Source organism: Cervus elaphus, chromosome 8 (assembly GCF_910594005.1).
Source record: "Cervus elaphus chromosome 8, mCerEla1.1, whole genome shotgun sequence".
Taxonomy (NCBI): domain Eukaryota; kingdom Metazoa; phylum Chordata; class Mammalia; order Artiodactyla; family Cervidae; genus Cervus; species Cervus elaphus.
In genome coordinates, this window is record NC_057822.1 from 13264817 (window position 1) to 13284312 (window position 19496).

Genomic DNA, 19496 nt, shown 5'->3' on the forward strand with positions numbered 1-19496 from the left:
TACACATAAAATAGACAAACAAGGACCTACTGATAACATAGGGAACTATATTCAATATCTTGTAATAACCTATAATGAAAAAGAATTTGAGAAAGAATATATAAATATAATGTATATGTGTATATATGTATGTGTAACTGAATCACTTTGATGTACACCTGAAACTAACACAACATTGTAAAACAACTATGCTTCAATTTTTTTTTGTGAAACTGACGCCATAAATAAGCAATCTGAAGAACTAGTACCTCCCCTTTGGTAGGAAACTACTCAAAAGAGAGAGCCAGAAGTGATCTGAGAATGGTGCTTAGAAAGTAGCCAAAGTATCAAAGCGAGAAAACTCGACCATCACTAAGCTGGAAAACCCTCTTAAGCAGCATCACATGGTATGTCATACCATGATCTCACTTTGTCACGCTGACCAAAGAACAGATAAATAAAAGGCATTGAGTAAAGCACAGGCAGTCTGTCTGAACTCATATACCACACAAGGGAACGCACTCATTCACCATTCACAGTTTCTCTATCAGGAACAGCATTACCCTTTAATTATACACAATAACTAATATTCACACTTAAGTGGGGTAAATTTTGTTGACATTTACCTGCTGCTGCCCTTGCTGAGCCTGTGGGGTGGTCTGCTGATTAGCAGAATTTGTTGCTGCAGCAGCGGCGGCGGCTTGCTGCTGGAAAAGACTGGCAGGGTAGACTCCCCAGGGAGTAACTCCGTAATACTGGGGAGGGACCACAGCCGGGCCTAAAAATAGCAAGAGAAAGGTAAGAAAAATTTAGATTATTAACAATCAGAGTTTCCAAAGACTATACTTGATTCAGCAGACTCTGCTGTAAAATATTAATATATTGATTCATTATAGCTAATCATGAGTTCTATTTTTTAAAAACAGAAAATATTATATGTGATTCCCACACCAAAGTCTTCTAAAGTCAGCAATATACTCCAGGCCTAGAGAAAGAGGCTGGTGAAGGACCAAGCATTGGAGATGTTGAAAGGGAGTATAACTGATAGAAGCTGGAAGAGACTAAGAACAGATGGAGGAATTGGCCTTGGTCAAGAAGGCAAAGGTATGTTTTTCCCCTGAGAAAGAAAAAAATATATAGGATATATAGAGACAAAGCTTGCTGTTAAAAGGGAAATGGAAAGTTTGTATGCTTAGTGATGAAACACAGCAAAAGATGAAGCTGCACCCTGCTTTCAGTGTAAGGATGGATGGCACCTGAAGCGACTGATGGGGACAGGGATCTTGGTGGTTCATTAACTCCAGAAGCATGAAAATCCATCAGTTGTCTGACAACAAAGCCCAGACACGCCACTGAAACTCCACGGCTCAAATTTGAAGAGGCTTGTTTTTCCCATCTCTATTTTTTAATGTCACAAAAAGCATTCAACACAACTACATTTAGATATCGGGATGTGAAATTTTAAACATAAGTCAAAGCTGAAAACAAACGGAAATGAAAAACAAAAAAACCTCGACTTCTCACAGACCTGAGTATTCTATACAAAACTGAGCATTCTGTTTTAACCTCTTTGTCAACAAGCTACCACTGCAGTCTCTGCCAAACAGAACAAGCAAGAGAGAAGTTAACAGAGCTATGCAGACAGCAACCTGGGTGGGGCAAAAATCTAAACCACAGAATTCTCCGAAGCTGGTGGCAAGAAACATCAAGGCTCATTTGTCAACCAAGACAAGGGCACAAAGCCAGCATCTCACGTGTGCGGGAATACATATCTAATGAGAATTCTCCTAGTTAAAGCACAGTTTCAAATATTTGCAACCTGATTAAATAATAACTGCACTTTTCAGTGAAATTCCATAGAGCTGTTTCAAATACATCCATTCTGACATAGTAGCCAATCCTGTAGAAATATGTACTTCATTAAGTCAAAATAAATTCGCTCATGTTTTTGCTTCTCCATTAAATTCTAAAACACAAATAAGTCAAATTATATTACTGTCCAATATTACTCTGACATTTCTTTTCAACTCTGACATTTCTAATTTGGCATTTTCTGTATCTGTAGCCTTAGACAAGATCAAGAATCTGTTTATAAAGGTGCCCACAGTCAAATACAGTGCAAAATGAAGGTGCTGCTTACGAAGGTTATGCTACAGTATGAGTTATTTTTTAATAATGAGCAAATAAGTTAAAAAATTTTAAACATGTGGGCATGTTTGGCTCAGGGTGCATCATTAATTGAGCTTGATTCCCTCGGGATGCCTGTTTCAATTTCTGTGGATTAACATTCCACAAGAATATGCAGTTTCACAGTTTGGGTAGTTAACATTTCTGCTCTGTGCAAAAGCACTTAATTCATTTTCAGTTTGGCTCAGATGATAAGTACAAAAGCAAGATTCTCATCATCAAATTATGATCTCACTGAGGACAACTTTTGTCATCTCTAAGACTGGTTCTTTGTTTCAAATAACATACGGTAGTTAGTAGAGGAAAGTGAGTAAAGGAAAGAAAGCAGAGAGAAGATAACTCAAGACAACAAGGGCACTATATGACAGGGAAGTCCATGCACAGGCTTTGAGCTGTATCTGACTTAAATCTCAACTCTGTAACATTTAAATTACGTGACCTCTACTACCCAAAGCAATCTACAGAATTAATGTCATTCATATCAAATTACCCATGACATTTTTCACAGACCTGGAACAAATAACCCTAAAATTTATATGGAACCAGAAAAGACCCAAAATTGCCAGAACAATTCTGAGAAAAAGAACCAAGCAGGAGGCATAATCCTGCCAGATTTCAGACAATACTACAAGGCTACAGTAATGAAAACCACATGGTACTGGCACAAAAACAGACATACAGACACCAGTGGAACAGAAAGGAGAACCTAGAAATAAATCCACACACCTATGGTCAAATTAGTCTTCAACAAAGGAGGCAAAAATATACAATGGAAAAAGGACAGTCTCTTCACCAAACAGTGCCGGGAAAAGTTGAACAGCCACATGAAAATAAATGAATTTAGAACACATTCTCAGACTGAACAAACTGCCTTAGAGACTTAAGACATGATACCATAAAACCCCTAGAAGAGAACATTGGCAAAACATTCTCTGACATAAACCATACCAATGTTTTCTTAGGTCAGTCTCCCAAAGCAACAGAAATGAAAACAAAAATAAACAAAAGGTACACAGTCATGTTTACATACACAAGCAAATAAATACAAAGTGATAAGAGAAAGAGTAAGAACAGGTTAACAAAGGAAGCTTTCTAGAGGTGACAATACCGGCTAAGAAGCTTCCCAGGCAAAGTATAGGGAAAGAGTTTACTCTAGAGGACTAAGGAGACCATAATGTCCAAAGATGCAGAGGCCTAAACCAGTGCGGTGTGTGTAGCAAACCAAAATCAACTTAATACTGCTAGAATGTATGGTATGAGACAGTGTGGGGCAGGGGGAGAAGCGGTACACATGTGGAGATGTTCATATAGTCATGGAAAGACTGCTATACATAGTGGGTCCCAATCCTCACTAATCCTCAGATGTCATGGTAGCTCCTTTCAAACACTAATTTCAAGGAACAAACCAGCATCACCACCCAAGTAGTCTGGAATGACCAGCCATGCTGACATTAACTGCAGTATACTATATTAGGTAGGTAAGACAGAAATCAAAAAAGGATTTAAGTAGAAGGGTGACATAGTGAGATTTGTGTCTGAGACTGTTTTCTCAAACAATCTAGGTGGGTGAAAGAGGGAGCAAAAGAAAACAAGCTAGCAACATGTAAGAGAGAACAGCTGTAAAGTCTAGGTAAAGATTAAAAGGATCTGCCATAGTAGGGAGATATAAGCAAGGGGAGAAATTCCCGAAATATGTATGAGCAACTGGTGACTCAGGGGAGCAAAACTATCTATACAGTAACACAACACTGTGAATTAAATAATTAATTTTAAAAGGAAGTGGCCTAAAGCAGAGGTCCCCAACTACCAGCCTGCAGTCTGTTAGGCTCCAGGCCACACAGCAGGGGGTGGGCAGCAGGCAAGTGAGCCGAGCTTCATCTGCCAGCCACCATTGCTCGCGTTACAGCCTGAACCACTCACCCCACCGCCCAACCCCTACCCCTCACCATCTACGGAAAAACTGTCTTCCATGTAACTGGTCCCTGATGCCAAAAATGTTGGCGACAACTGGCCTAAAAGGCATTTGCACCAAGCCAAAGAAAAAGGAAAACAACCCATACAGGAGGCAGCTGATTAACCTCATTTTAAATATGTTCAAGTCTGAGGTTATAGGTGGGCAGAGATATTTAGCTGGCAGACAGATGGTCCTGAAAATCAGGAGAGAAATATTCACTAGAAACACGGATTTGTAAAAGAGTATAAAAAAATGAATGCCCATCAAAGGGACTTTTTTAGCAGGTGAGAAAATCCCTCGTGTGGCAGAACGTCTCACCGAGTGTCGCCGCTGCAGCCAATCCAGCTGTGTAGGGGTCGGTCCCTGGGGGCGCAGCGCTGATGATGTACGGGTTGGGGACGAAGGCAGCGGGAGCTAAACCTGCTGAAAACACACCTGTCAGTAAAACAAACGACTAAAACAAGCCTGCCAAACCCCTACACAGTCTGGCTAACCGTTCCGTGGGGAGGAGAACAAAGAGAGGATACAAGAGGTTGAGAGCAAAATGGACTTTCAGAAGATAACACCTGTACTAAAGATTACGGTGACAGCCATCTATTGTCTCTTTTTTTAGCCTCTGCTGAAGATTACAATTAAAACTACTAAGCAGTTTTAAATTCAGCACAATTTCTAAAAGACTAATGAAATTATAATAGGTTAAAATAAAGTGACTTAAAACAGTTTTTAATGGAATGGAGGGAAGGATTTACTTCCATTTAAACAATTCTCTAGTTCTCCTCAAAGAAAATGTATGCCTATTTATAAAAACTATCTGTAAGTACAAATTAAATCAGACCCAGGTAAAGGTTTTTATGTCTAAACTTAATACAGGTGACCCTTTAACAACACAGGGGTTAAGGGTGCCCACACCTACACAGCCAAAAATTCATGTGACACCTACACAGCCAAAAATGCATGTGTATCTTTAAAATCAGCCCTCCATAACCACACTTCAGCATCAACGATTCAACCAAGAAATATGCTATAGAACATATTTATTGAAAAAAATTCATATATAAGTGGACCTGCACAGCTTAAACCCACGTTGTTCAAGGGTCACCTATACAACTAGGCTGGAACCAAGCCTTTTCTTCCACAGCATTGCACAATCCGTGACTGGAGACTTTCTATCTATTCAATCAAGTCATTTTAACCTCCCCCCTTTATAAAATTTCTACTTGTATAGCACTGTTTTGAAGAGACCCCAAAATAGCTGTGTGTTGGGGGGCGGGGCAGTGTCAGCAGTAAGACAAAAATATGTTCCATAAGATAAAAAATATGTTACTATCAAGACATTAACAAGTACAACAGGTACAGAGCAACTTTAAAAACCAGTGATTATGATAAAACTTTTTAAATTTTTCAACACATGCTACTTGGAAAATAGGTTTACAGGTACTACTCGCCACCTAATAAGATGTGACATTGAGACATCCATAGTCTATACACTCCCAATAAGCACAAAATTGTTGTTATTTAAGTCCATCCAAACCTACCAACAGAGCTGATGCTAGCCACTACTACAGGAAATACTTTAAATCCTGAAACAGCTGGCAGAGCAATAACTGGATACTAAGAAATCTTACGAGTTAGGTCTAGAAAAATAAGAAGGTGGCTAAAGACAACTGGATGAGAGTCAGAGGCCGTTTACTCTGAGATCTGTCTGGACTTTCACAATCAGTCCACACTAGCTGGGTTTCACAACAGCCACTGTCCTGAGATGGGACCACCCCTACAAGGGTGCTTTTGGCTTAAGGACTTACCGATGTGGGGTTGATGCGCGGCTGCTAGCGCATACTGCTGCTGCTGAGCGGCTGTCAACTGCTGGACAGCAAGCGCATTGGGTCTTTGGAACAGCTGAGGAAAGAAAAGGGCATGATGAGGTTAGAGAACTGGTCACATGAAGGAATTTTAAAGCCTCTCTGAATAAAAATTTCCATAACTCTTGTTTAGACATGATGCTTTTAGCAAAAATGTCCTCATGCTCTACTCCATTCCCTTGGTATCTATGATGCTTCATAGTTCTGTTTCCCCTCTACTGCTCTGGCTCAATTTGTGAGCCCAGTTCCCATGTGCTGACTACTTACTTCACAGGTTATCTATCCCCTGAACCATAAACATACATACAAATGCCCTAACAGCTGCTTCAGGTCTAAGGGCGCTGCCTGATCCAGAGCAAGCCAGAAACTAAACAAATGTACTACAAATGACTTACCTCACTGCACCAGTGCTGGTACCTCCCTTCAGTTCTTTTGAGAACTTCACAAACACTCTGAAATAATTCTCACCTACTCACATTTTAGACAGGAAAATGGAAAGTTTTCATTTCATCCCTGGCTGTCTCCTCTCGGGAAAATACTGAATACCTCCCTCAAACTAGTGGTTTACAAAAACGGGTAAACTGGACAATGTGCAACTTTCAGGGGCTCCCGAGTTTCCTAGAATACCAATCCTTTTACATGTGAGAAATAAAACAATAGAAGTATAGCTGCTACTAACCAAACTTGGATTATGGGCTTAGTTTCCAAGAAAAGGAAAGGAGTTCAAAGGTCTTGACACTAAGAATATCCTAAGACTCTCTCTTATTACAAAGTCAATCACTCATTTTACAATTATTTTTGAATCAAAACCTGATAGGCACTGTGCAAGGAACTAAGTTAACAACACTAAATGAAATGCTCATACAGTTTAATATGAATAATACTGGTACAAAAAAGGGGGATACCTGATTTTGGATTGCCCTGATATGCCTCCTTCCAAGGAGTTATATACTGAAGACTTCTTTATTTATTGAAATCAGACTGGGAGAATTTACTGATGGGACTTCCCCACAAAGGACCTTCAACCTACCTACTCTTTCTACAGGACTTTTCAGTGGTTAGGCTAACATCACTGGATGATATGTAACAGATACCAGGGATCTTGAACCACAGATGTCTTCATAAAGAAACCTGTTTTGGACAGTAGGTGATAATGTCATTCTGACAACTCAGCTTAATTACTGTCACAGTGGAACTTTGATTCAGTTGTGGTGAACTTGACTGTTATGATTTGGTTACTTCTGTACCTCAAGTATAAAAACAGACTGATTTTAAATTTTTTTTAAGGTGAATATTCTGAACATACTGACCAACTTCACCTGTTACCTCTATATATATTTATTTTTCTAAAAACCAGAGTAAAATAAGTCTCTGCTTTCACAGTATGAATGTCAAAAGTAACCATGCAGTAGGGGTTTCAAAAATGCTTTATATATAGTTTTTTATTTTCAAAGGTTAAAGAAAAGAAAAACTTCATTATAACGCTGATAAAAAAACAGCTCTACTTCATAGGCACTGATTAACTGTCAAGCATTCAAAAGAAATACAGGACTCTACTGGCAAATATATCAAAACAACTGTTCACTCCAGGACGGGAGCCAACCAGTACTATTTGGTAACTACAACCTTGTGATCATCGCCAAGTTGGTTTGGTTTCACCTGAAGGATAAGTGGCTCATACTCCTCCTACCAACAGCTCTCCCCAAACCCCTCCCTGCAAGAGGAGCGTCCAGGAGGCAGAAAACAAGTAAGATAGTAGAAAGTTGTTTAAAATTTTTTCCAAGACTATAAAAACACCTCCTAGTTCCACTAGGTATCTGCTATCTAGTCAATGGGTCTCTGGAATTTTCCTACCCTAAAATCTTCTAAAATATCTAACATCTCAGACAATGCTCATGCTAGCCTCTTCCTTCTACCTTTCTTGGCCCTGCTGCAAATAAAATAACTCATTTCACTCAACAAATATTTTTTTGAGCACTTATTAGCATGTCACTTATTCTGTGACATGAAGCTAAGAGAATAAGGATACTGTGTTCAGAATGTAACTCTTGAGGTTATCTTGACCTACTAACCAAAAACAGTACTTTAACACCATTCCATTATGACTTAACCTCACTTCATATGTTTTTAACATTTTTTAACATTTCATGTAACATTACATGCATGTACTGTATCTGTAAATATACATATATATACACACAGTGTATGAATAAGTAATCACTCCACGTAACATTAGTTTGTGGTTCTCACTACTGTGTCACCACACTGAACACTGGGACTAATAATTTTAACTGGAAACAGACAGGCCGTATAACTGCTCCCATATATCCCATGTTTGAGAGTTGATTAATATGTCCATGACTGTGACAGAGAAGGAATTATTTTGAGTGCATTCTGCAGTAAACAATTAAACATAAGTAAACTATACATCAACAGCAGACAGATTTGATCATAGCATAAATTACAGCAATTCTGGCACATTCTCTCATGTAGACGGTCCAATATTAACTGGAAATATAGGTTATTAAAAACCAAAACTGGGTAACTGGCAAGTGATAGGTTCCAGAGGATCCTGAACAATGTATACAAATGCCATCTACTGGGCAAAGTGCTAAACTCTGTCCCTTTCTCACCTCAAAATAAAATGTACTGCCAGGCCTGCCTTCTTGTGAGTTTAAGGCAATATGCCCAGTGGAGAGCGGATAAGAGCACAGACTCTGGGGCCAGAAAACCTGGACTGGTATCTCAGCTCCACCGCTGACTCTGTGTGTGGGACACTGGGAAGGAAAATCACTTTGTGCTCACTCTCTTCCTCTCTCTAAAGATGGACAATAAAGAGCTGTCTAACTCATAAGGTTGTCTGCTAACGATTAAAAGCAATACACACAGAAGTCCTCTCTATGTGATACTATTTCTGATGAATGAGGAGAGCACCCCCTACACAGACACAGTCCTTCTGTGGGCTACCTCTTATAGCGCGTCATGTAGCAAGGCAGTCCGGGAAGGGACAAAGAAAGCAGAAGGCAAGACTTCTGAGTCAGGTGGCACTGACATGTATACACTATCCTGTGTAAACCAGATAACTCGCGGGAAGCTTTGTGTAAGACAGGGAGCCCAGCCTGGTGCTTTGTGACAACCTAGAGGGGTGGAATGGGGGGCGGGCGTGCTCAACAGGAAGGGGAGATATTTATATAAAATTATGACTGATTTGTGATGATATACGGCAGACACCACAACACTGTATAGTAAAAAAAATTAAAATGCTAATAGCATACACAATAAACTAACAAAAGTGATAAAAAGGATGAAAGCAGGAGTGGGAAGAATAACAAGTGTGTATCTTTTTACATTGTTTTGATTTTTTGAACCATGTGAATGTTACTACCTACTCAAAAATTAAATTAAATGTTAAAAAGTATATAAAATAGACCAAAAAAAAAAAAAAAAACTTCTGAGCAGTGTTAAAGTCCTGCTGAGTTCATGAGCACCACCTGCTTTAGGTCACAAAGAGGAAAGAAAAACTTTTTTTGTTTTTGTTGTTGATAGTAATTTTAAAACATATACCATGCTGAAAAAACTACGAATGCAGTTAAATCTGAAGTAGAGACATCTCCACACAGAGTTTTATGTTTCTAGGACTAGGTCCAAAGCAAAGAGTGAGGAGCTAGAAACTGAAACAAAGATGTTTGCATAGCAGGGTTTTAAGATCTTCAGTAAGTCTCTGAGCTTCACGATGTCTTAATTTTCTTATCTATAAAAATGGCTGCCCTACCTGACAAGGCTATTGCCAGAATTCACGGAGAAAAGCCTTTTAAACAGTAAGAGTATTACATCAATAGTGGGGTTATAAATTTTAAAGAAAAAATTATATTTTGGAGCTAGTCCTCAGTATATGAAATTTTTGAAAATTTGCTACTGTCTATAATTTGCTATATCCTCTAGATCAAAGTTCATTTTTGACTAGGTTATCTGAACAGTTGCAATAGTTAACATATAACTACAATGATTTTTAGCGTAACAGGTACATACAAACTATGCTGCCAAACTTAAAAAAAAAATTTCACATTTCTTTAGCAGATGAAGAATCTGATTTCAAAACAAATGACTTCTAAATAAGTGAGGAAAACAAAATACAGCCTTCCGTCAAGCAAGTTATTATCTCTAGAGAAAAATCATATTCTAAAATTTCATCAAAGTCAAAGAACAATAAAGGTATTTTCAAATGACCTAACTGCTAGCTAAAGTCAGCATTTCAACAGTGACTATACACATGAAATCTTCCTCTCATTTATAAACTGAAAAGAAAGCCAAGAATTTTAAATACCTATATTAAAACTACGCAAACTCTGTCTCATAAGAATGACATTTAAGTCACTACCACACATTAAAAAGCAATGCGTGCCAACTTCCTCTGCCATCTGACTAAGGCTTTTTCAGAGTACTGCTTCTTTGTTAAAAATTCATGCTTAACAGATTAGTTTCAGTACATCAGTAGGCAATTTTGTAAGTCATGCCACATCATTAGGCTATTTTTACTCTAACTGAACCCTAAGATAAAGAACATCAACAATTAACCAGATTATCAACTTAATCTTGGCTGTGGTTTCTGTTACACGACTGTAATATAATGAAACCTAGCAATAATTTTCTAAAATATATTTAGATGAACAGAGATAACTTCATGGCTATTTACTATGCAAGCATCATAACACAAAGCAGTATGAACACATTACACATGAACTGTTCACTGTGTTTTCCAGGATTAAAGACAAGACAATGAGGAGAAAGTAAGGAAAGTGGTATCAATGAGCATTTCAAACCACCCTAAATTAAAGGTTCCTAACCCCAGACCCTTGTACCTGAGGCAGGTAAAATTACTATCATGAAATTTAACAAGTCCTTCAATTATTATTATAGGCAACAAACCACATTAAATTTAGCCACACTTCTGTGATTCAATCACAAATAGAAATCATGTATTTTCAAGTTACTTTACAACTGCTAGACATCTCACAATCTTGTTTATGCTCACCACCATGGCCAGTACAACTACCTCTATCTCATGCATCATACGAAAAAGAAGCAAACACCCATCATTCAATTTGCTGTTAAATACTGTTATAGCTATTTTTATATAACTGGCTTCTTTTGTAATTATACTTACACCATACATTTTAAGACAGTATTCTAAGAATTCAGTCTGAGATCTTACCTAACTGCCAAGGGGTTCGGCACCATAAAAGGAATCCCTGCTATAAGTACCTCTTAGGTTAAGATGATGGTTCACAGTGATTAGATAAGCAGTTTAGCTATCCAAAACCAAAGTATCCCTAAAGACAGTTAGTCTGTAATGAACTAAATGAAAAATACCTTCCCTGTATTTTCAGGATGCTCTATATTATGTATCTAAATACAGGCTGATAGTAATAGTCTTATGAAACCAACTTACTACCCCAAATGAAATTAAATAGGACACAAGGATTTATTCTGTCAATTATCAAACCAGATCCACTCATAAAATCAACATATCCTACCAATTACAGCAAATAACTCCAAAACTCCAAACTTTAAAAAAAAAGTTGATGCCCATTTAAGAAAGCCATGATAAAAGAGCAAAATGTACAGAAAAATACATGCTACACTAGATGTTTAGTTCAATCCTCACAATCATTAATATTGTCTGTACTCAGTCCTTGCTCTCAATGCCTGTGACCTGGACTCAGTAACCAAATGCATCTATTTCTGTTTTCCTTTTATGTGTACCTTCTACTCTTACTAACCTATGATCACACCATTGTCATTTCCATCTCCATAACTCTGTTCTCTTAACTGCAGGAATATACATTCCATCTCTCATTCAAGTTAGGTCTATACAAACTTGGTCCTCAATGAGCCTTCCCCTGGTCTGATAGGATTCTTGACCAACCAATTTAACATTTAGTCCCTCAAGCGTTCCATAACTGTTTTATATACTGTAAGACAGGCTTATTACGAACATTAGCTCTGTTCATTACGACAAAACCTAAAGTCCCTGCAAGGATACAACAGTCAATAGTTAACTAATATGGACAAAAGAATGTCTAAAACTGCTTCTAAGCTAACTCTCTGCACAAAAAAACTAAATCATGATAATTAAGTCATCACTTCTTAAAATGCCTTGTTAATGCCTGTACGACAGCACAGCAAAGATGGTAAGACTCGAGACAGTATGTAACCTCACAAGTCACTTTTTTTCAACCTCAACTACCATCCAGGGTGACTATTTCTATATTATCTATTGAACACATATGTTAATGTCTAATTTTAAGCTCTTAGTTTACTATTTTCTCCACTGAAGTTTTCATTCTTTTCCTGGTATAAATAAGTCTTGCAAAGCACAGCTCAAGATCCATCCATCTCTTCTGTAAGTCCTTCCTTGCTCAGGAAACAGTATGCTCTCCCTAGGATGCAGGCATAAATAGTCTCATCACTTGTCATCAAGTATTTCCTTACACTATCTAAATGACCAAATGAGCCACAATAACTAAACTGAGAACCATGGGACTGGGGGAAGTCTGTTCCATTCATGAGAGATATGCCTGACTACAGGTAACAACAAAAAATAAGAACAGAAGGTTATAATCTGCAATCCACAGATCTGTGATCTCCCTCAAGTTATGTACAAAATTGAGTCTCAAAAGAACCATGTATGTTTTTTTGATGAGGACTATGGCTTTTAACCATATGGCAAAAGAGGGCTGTGACACTAAAAGGTTAAATACTGATTCAGGAAATAAATTTCCTGGCTATTAAAAAGGTACCCTTATTCGTCTATGATAAACAATCTAGTGGGCTAGACCTAAAGCACTCACATATTAGAATACATGCAAGACCTCAAAGAGTGACCTCCAGACCTCTGCCAAGGCTAGCTTTCAATCTTAGTTTGGTGAAGTATATTAAATACAGGGGATGTTCTGAGATAATGTAACAGGGGTGTGGAAAAGGTTCCCTGAAAACTTGGTCCATCAAAGCAAAAGCAGAGGACACAGAGAGATCAAGACCCCACCTTACCCTCTAGGTGATTACAATCTAGCAGAGGACCATCAGACAAGGAGACACCATGACTCTTTTTCTTAGAGGAAGCACAAGGCACTACAGAGACAGAAATGACTACTTCTTGATTTAGAGATCAAGAAAGGTAACCAAAAAAAGGGGGGGATATAGCACTGGACCTTGAAGAATGAGAATCATTCTAATTATTAGAAATGGAAAGAGGAATAAAATCAAATGAAAAGCAAAAGGGTAAAAAGGGATTAGAAGGATAAAGTATAGGAACAAATACCAATTTCCAGTAGAGAAAGGGTTCTTCCATCTTTAAGTACTGGCTTTTATGCAGCAGCCTTTGGGAATTTAAGGGTCCTGAAGAGTCTTGGGTCAATGACTTCCAGGCATGCTATCAGTACACCCAGTATAAGAATGTGTACAGCCATCTACTCAAAATAGCAAGAATTATGAGCCCATGGGACAAAATAACAATAATCACATCCTATGATGATGCTGTAACTGGGTAACAATGACCCTATATTGCAGCAACCAAGACATGCATGGGAAGTCAGAATTCAACAACAGCTTAACTTGCAAAATAATGGCATTTGCTTCCAAAAACTGCTGAAATGTGATCCGTGGTGAAGGCACTCCAGGTTTTATAAATCTGAGCAGGTGGTGTCTTTTATGTAATTGTGTGAATTATTTGTGGGCATGCAAAAAGTATATTTCTGTTCAAGTTCTAATAATTATCCAGCCTCCTCAAAAATTGGTAGAATTATTCTGAAATCCAAGTTCAGCAAATCAAAAGTGAATCCCAACTCTGATTACGAGATAACAATTAAATGACAGAGAATCAGATTGTCATTCATAAGAGGTTGAAGACAAACACTTCTTAAATAACAAGCAGAGTCAAACTGGGTTAGATTGGGAATGGAAGCTAAGAACCAAAACTGGCTGCAAATCTAAGGGTTGCCAGGGGAAGCTCAATGAGACAATAAAAGATAGAATTCAGATAAAATTTTTTGAGATAACTAGGTTACAGGAACTTGATTAGAAACAGCCTACACTTAACATACCTCAATTTTGATAGAGAAATTACTACACTAATATTCTAAACTGGACAAGCTGAAGTCTACACAGTAATAGCGTGTCTCTATGTTTGCTGATGTGCCACAAAATATCTTTAAGTCGAATATTTCCTCAGCATCTGAAGTAATTCCTGACTTCACTCAACACTGCTATTTTGAGGATTCATTGTGAAAAAAATTCAAATAAATAAATAAATAAGACAAAAAGCACAGAAAGTCAAATTTCCATGGAAAGGTGGGCATATCTATTGGGAACTACAGGGAGAACACATGTACATTGTTAGTTCAAACTCTCTAGAAAAAGATTTTGTTAATTACACCTAGTATATCCAACTGATAGGAACACAGAGTGCGTGCATATCACATCATCCCTTAAAGGGGTTTGTTTCTGTAAACTTCACATGGTTAACTGTATTATCCAGCTATCTATCAAGCAAAATTCACTTAAAATCAGCCACTTATGACAACTAAAGGGACAGTGTGGTACAATTTGATCTACAAAGACCATAAGCCAACCTTCCCCATAGATACATAATTTCTAAACTACAAAATGAGATTTTAACTTTTCACACCTAGAAATGTATATGTATGCGCGCCAGACTAAAATTAAGGAGCATCAGACACTGATGGCTCATCAAACTGCTTGAGGCCACAAAGGAGAACGTGTGGAACTTAACATGAACAGGAAGTTACCTGTCCCCTTTTCATTAAGTTGGCTAATTTTCCTTAAAAAAAGAAAAAAATTAAAAAGAAGAATCTGTAAGCTCTAGAGAGAGTCATACAGTCCCTTCAAAATCAGAGGCACACATAAAATATACACCAAGGGCTTATAAATAAAAGAAGAGCCAAATAATTTCACTGCAGATTTTGAGTGATTCGTGTTTTTCCCCAATCACATTCTAACTCTTTTGCAAGGTATGACATATGTCTGTTATCTGTAGTAACTCACTTAATTAAAAGACAAGACTAATCAGACATCTGGCACTGGACTCCTGACAGTGGCAGACAACAGGTTTACTATTTAAAAATCAAAAACCAACAGCATTATAATCACATTAATCTTCAATGAGATTAACATTCAAGAGGATTGTGTTACAGGAGGTAACACCACCACAGCCCCTCCCCAGGCCCTGATAAAAGAGAGAAGCCAAAGGAATTATACACAGCAGGGTGGTCTCTTGCCAACAAACCTCAGCATGGGAATCATGCTGGAAGGGAAGATGCAAAGGCTTTATAATTTACACTGTTGGGTAAATAAGGACTGGCCATCAAAAGCCTAAAATATTGCCACCCTCCTCCCATCCCCCCATTCTCAGTTACTTGAATAATGTTTCTGCCTGGAGGGAGAGCAGAGAGAGGGACAGAGACACACACAGTACCTGTTGTTGAGAATTGTAGTCAAAAAGTCCCACAGTTGCTGCTGCTGAGTCCACAGGTACCTGCGTGCCTGAATAATCAAACTGAAGAGGCTCCATGCCCACATGTTCCATGGGGTCCAAGGGGACACTCTGGGACTCCATGTTGGAGAAATCCTCCACAGGCTTGGCACCATTGGTGCTGGTCAGCTGGGCTAAACCCTCAGAACCATTCTGGTTTGGACCCAGAAGATCCACTTCATTAGCAGAGTTCTGGCAATTACCAGGGGTACGGCTAAACAGAGAAAGTAAAGGGCATTAAACCTTATTTTAAGTGGGGAGGGACACTACACCAACCTAAGTTTAAGGACAATGTCCTTGACACAGCTTATTACCAACAGTATTTAAAACTATTTTGAGAAAAATGACCAGAGACCCTTTATGGTGCTTACATGTTACGTCCTATAAAACAACTCTTCTATTGCTTGCCTTCCCACCACAACCCACCCCTTAAATTTACATTAACTGCTATTAATTTACCATCTCTTTTACCAAGGGGCCCAGATGTGAGGAACACTGGATGGACTGGGTGGGGGGAAATCACTCTGTGGTATTCATGAAAGCAGGGATCCCAAAATACAGGTAGTAAAACATGCCCCCCAAAAGCAACATCCTACTCTTTAAAGAGTCAATAGACAAAGTAGTTTCTAGGGAAAGTTCCACATGGGAGAATAATTCTATTCAAAAACAATTTTTAATAGGCGAAAAATTTTTGTTTGTATTTCCTAGGTACCACTGGCAAACTGACTCTCCTTTTCTTTTCAAAGAAACCAGAATCAAACCATTACAAAACAGTACAAAGTAAATTCACTTTTTAGGATAAGCTCCTGCTAAGGAGTCAACTCTAAGAATTAAAAGTAATATGAGGATGTCATTTATCATCCGAACCAGGACACTCATAAGAGCAAAAAAGGGCAGTATTAATATCTTGGGACAGAGGTATAAACAAATACTGTCCTGGGCAATCCAGGACACATGATCAATCACCCTATGCAAAAAGACAGCAGAACTATCTAATTCCAGTTCAGATTAATATTGAATAATATTATATTCTAGTCAGGAAAATATAGCCTGTGACTACATACTTAGCCTAAAAGAAATCCTATAGCTGGTACAAATTAAAGCTCTTGTAGTTCCTTAACACACACACACCCTCTACTACTACCATCTGCCCTGGAGTCAAACACCACAAAACAATACCACAAGCTGCTTGAGATTCAGGGTGCAGTGGACACCCAAACTCATCTGAAAGACCTGAGGTTAAGTGTTTATTACTCTGTGACTCAAATTTCTTACAAAGACTAATTCTTTACATCCATGAGATGCAAAAATTAGTTTAGGAAGACTAAACAAATTAAATACTCTTCTAAAAGGAATGACCCCCCCACACACACACACACAATATTTTAATTTTGGCTTTGCAGATTATTAGGATAAGGGATGTTGTGTGTGTATGTGTTTAGACACACATTAGCTTTACACTAAAATTATTAAAAATTAAATTCTCTACTGGACATCAGTGACTGAGGATAAAAATCCTTAGTCAAAATTAAAAAAAAAAATTAAAACTCACATACCATCATGTAACAAAGGTTAGTTACAAAAATGAAGAATACTTGCCAAATGTGGAAGACAAACATGGTATCATTAATACTGTGCATATTAAAATTACAGGGTAAAACCTGCAAATCAATTATGACCAGAGATGGAATGAGAGGCCTCCATGGAAGGAATATGATTAAGAACAAGTCACTTGAGCTGTATCTCTGGTTCTTCAAAACGAAGAAAACGATACCTGCCTACCTCAAAGGGAGCTTATGAGTCTCAAGTGAAATAATACTTAACTGATCAACTATTTTTCACTCTTCCTTAATATGCCACAGTAATATGACACACTTCCGTTAGTAAACATGATTTCTCCCAAGATAATGATTTGGGAGAAATCCCAAGGTGCTCATCCCAGGTGATTTTGAAATTTGAGAATCAATGAACTGATCTTTATGAAATCATTCTGCAAATTATAGAGCTCCATACAAATGCAAAGTCTATTGTTTTGGCAAAACATCAGGCATGGACAGATCTTAAAAAGTTTCACCTTAACAGTTCATACAGTTTTTGTGGTATGGCCTACACTAGTCCCAGTTCTTTAAAAAGACACGTAGGGAGGGAAAAAGAAAACTAAAATCAAAATAAAATGAATCAAAACAAAAACCCATAGCCCCCACTCAAATATCAGAAGTGTAAAACATACAAACCTAAAATCTTTGACGTCTGCGTCAATCCCATTCTGCACTGGTAAACCATTGGTCTTGTCCATCACATCACCCTCCTCCTTCAAATCTCCTAGCTTATCTCCATCAAACGTACCCTTGTTCTTCTTTTCACCTTTGTCGTTTTCATCACTGTCTGCATCCCTTGGGCCCTGTTTAAAAAATAGCTTCAGCTTCACTAATCATCATTAACTAATAATAGCGGGCAACCACTGTGGACACCAGACTACACTAGATGCTAATTACAACAGGATAGTGTCCATGACCTTTCAAGACATTACAATCTAATTAACAGACAACACATAGGCAGGAACACTGCAGAAAGTCTTGCCAAATGGGGGAGACAGACATACATTTATGTTACAGAGTTTAGGACAGTCTTATCATGCCCAGAGTCCCACCACCCCACTTTTTTTCCTTTCTACCCAACCACAACTTTGTATTTCTTAGTTCCATTTCTCTACTCTAATATCTAACTCTCTAGAATAGCATGGCTCCTAATAATCCCCAGGAATTATAGCTAATATTATACTTGGAAAATATTAAGCCTACAAAATGAATTTCCTACTTCCATTGCCTATGTGAACTCCTCCCTTACTTCTGAATATTGAGCTAAGTGTGGTCTTAACATCATTCCAATTCAATTACTCTACAGACTTCATATTGGGATATATGCCCTGCCAATTTGAACCACCACCACCCCAATTCCACCCAATGTCTCACCGCTTACTGAAACAATAAATCACTAATCATCCTTAACTTGAATTTTTAATCCTTCAAAACATGTTAAATCTAACTAAAATTCTTTCACAAAGAGTACTCTAAGTGTTTACCATTGTCATCCACTCCCTGTCCCATACATACCAAGGATTATATGGGAGCATGTTAAGGCAAATCATTGATACAACCAAGTTTATCTCTGAAGTACTTCAAACTACAAAGACTGAAAGACTGGACCTAAAAGGACTGATGCGGTGCCAAGCACACAGATGTCCTGTTTTTTTAAAGAAATTAAGTCTGTCTCCTCTTACCAACAATCTAAGTTAAGACATGGACTTTCAAAGCAAATGTGTCTTGATTTTCAGAATGAAAAGAAGGTTTGGTATAGTGACTTGACATGGTATAGCAAGCTTTGCAAAACCTTACCCAAGGGTTAAATAATTTTTGCTTTTGTAAAACTAGAGAGATAATCTTGCCTATTTCCATCACTGACCCCTAATTTAAGAAAGACACAAACAGACCTAGACCAAAAGAAAGCTCCTGGTAAAAGGTAAGATCCAATCAAAAGATAATGAAACTCCTCCTCAGCAATTCCAGTCACCACAACCAAATTTCAGTGGGGAGGGTGGGGACCACAAATGGAAGATAAAGCAGCAGACACAGTTGCAAATGGGTAGGCCTGCAAACGCAAAATAAAAAGATGTTCTCAAAGTAGTTCTTAGCCACCCTGACACAGAAAGACCAGACACAGGGACCCTGACAATCTTTTAGACCTTTCAACAACCAATTCAAAGCCCATTTTGCTTTTAAAACCATCCTCTGCTCAAAAGTAACACAGAAAGACTTCACGGCTAATACGAATTAAGGAACATATACCAGAAAGAATTTAGAAAGGATATACCACTTAGTTTCATGTAGCAGCAAGATGGTAAACTATAGTTTTGGCAGCAAATGAGATGTAACTTTCACATCTTCAAAGTATAACACTGATACTGGTT

The 19496-nt window shown here is 38.0% G+C and overlaps 1 protein-coding gene across 18 annotated transcripts in view; it reads right to left on the reverse strand.

The window, feature by feature from the left end:
* PUM1 (pumilio RNA binding family member 1) overlaps nucleotides 1–19496 on the reverse strand; it is a 122898-nt gene that overhangs the window by 40629 nt on the left and 62773 nt on the right. For 7 of the 18 annotated variants that reach the window (XM_043909524.1, XM_043909515.1, XM_043909520.1 and 4 more), the window contains 5 exons: nucleotides 17764–17930; nucleotides 15473–15743; nucleotides 5923–6016; nucleotides 4439–4555; nucleotides 606–757 (listed from right to left, as the gene is read on the reverse strand). In XM_043909524.1, the coding sequence (XP_043765459.1) occupies nucleotides 606–757; nucleotides 4439–4555; nucleotides 5923–6016; nucleotides 15473–15743; nucleotides 17764–17930 (801 nt within the window). The remainder of the gene's footprint in view (nucleotides 1–605; nucleotides 758–4438; nucleotides 4556–5922; nucleotides 6017–15472; nucleotides 15744–17763; nucleotides 17931–19496) is intronic. The other 11 variants (XM_043909525.1, XM_043909519.1, XM_043909518.1 and 8 more) reach the window with 5 other exon arrangements.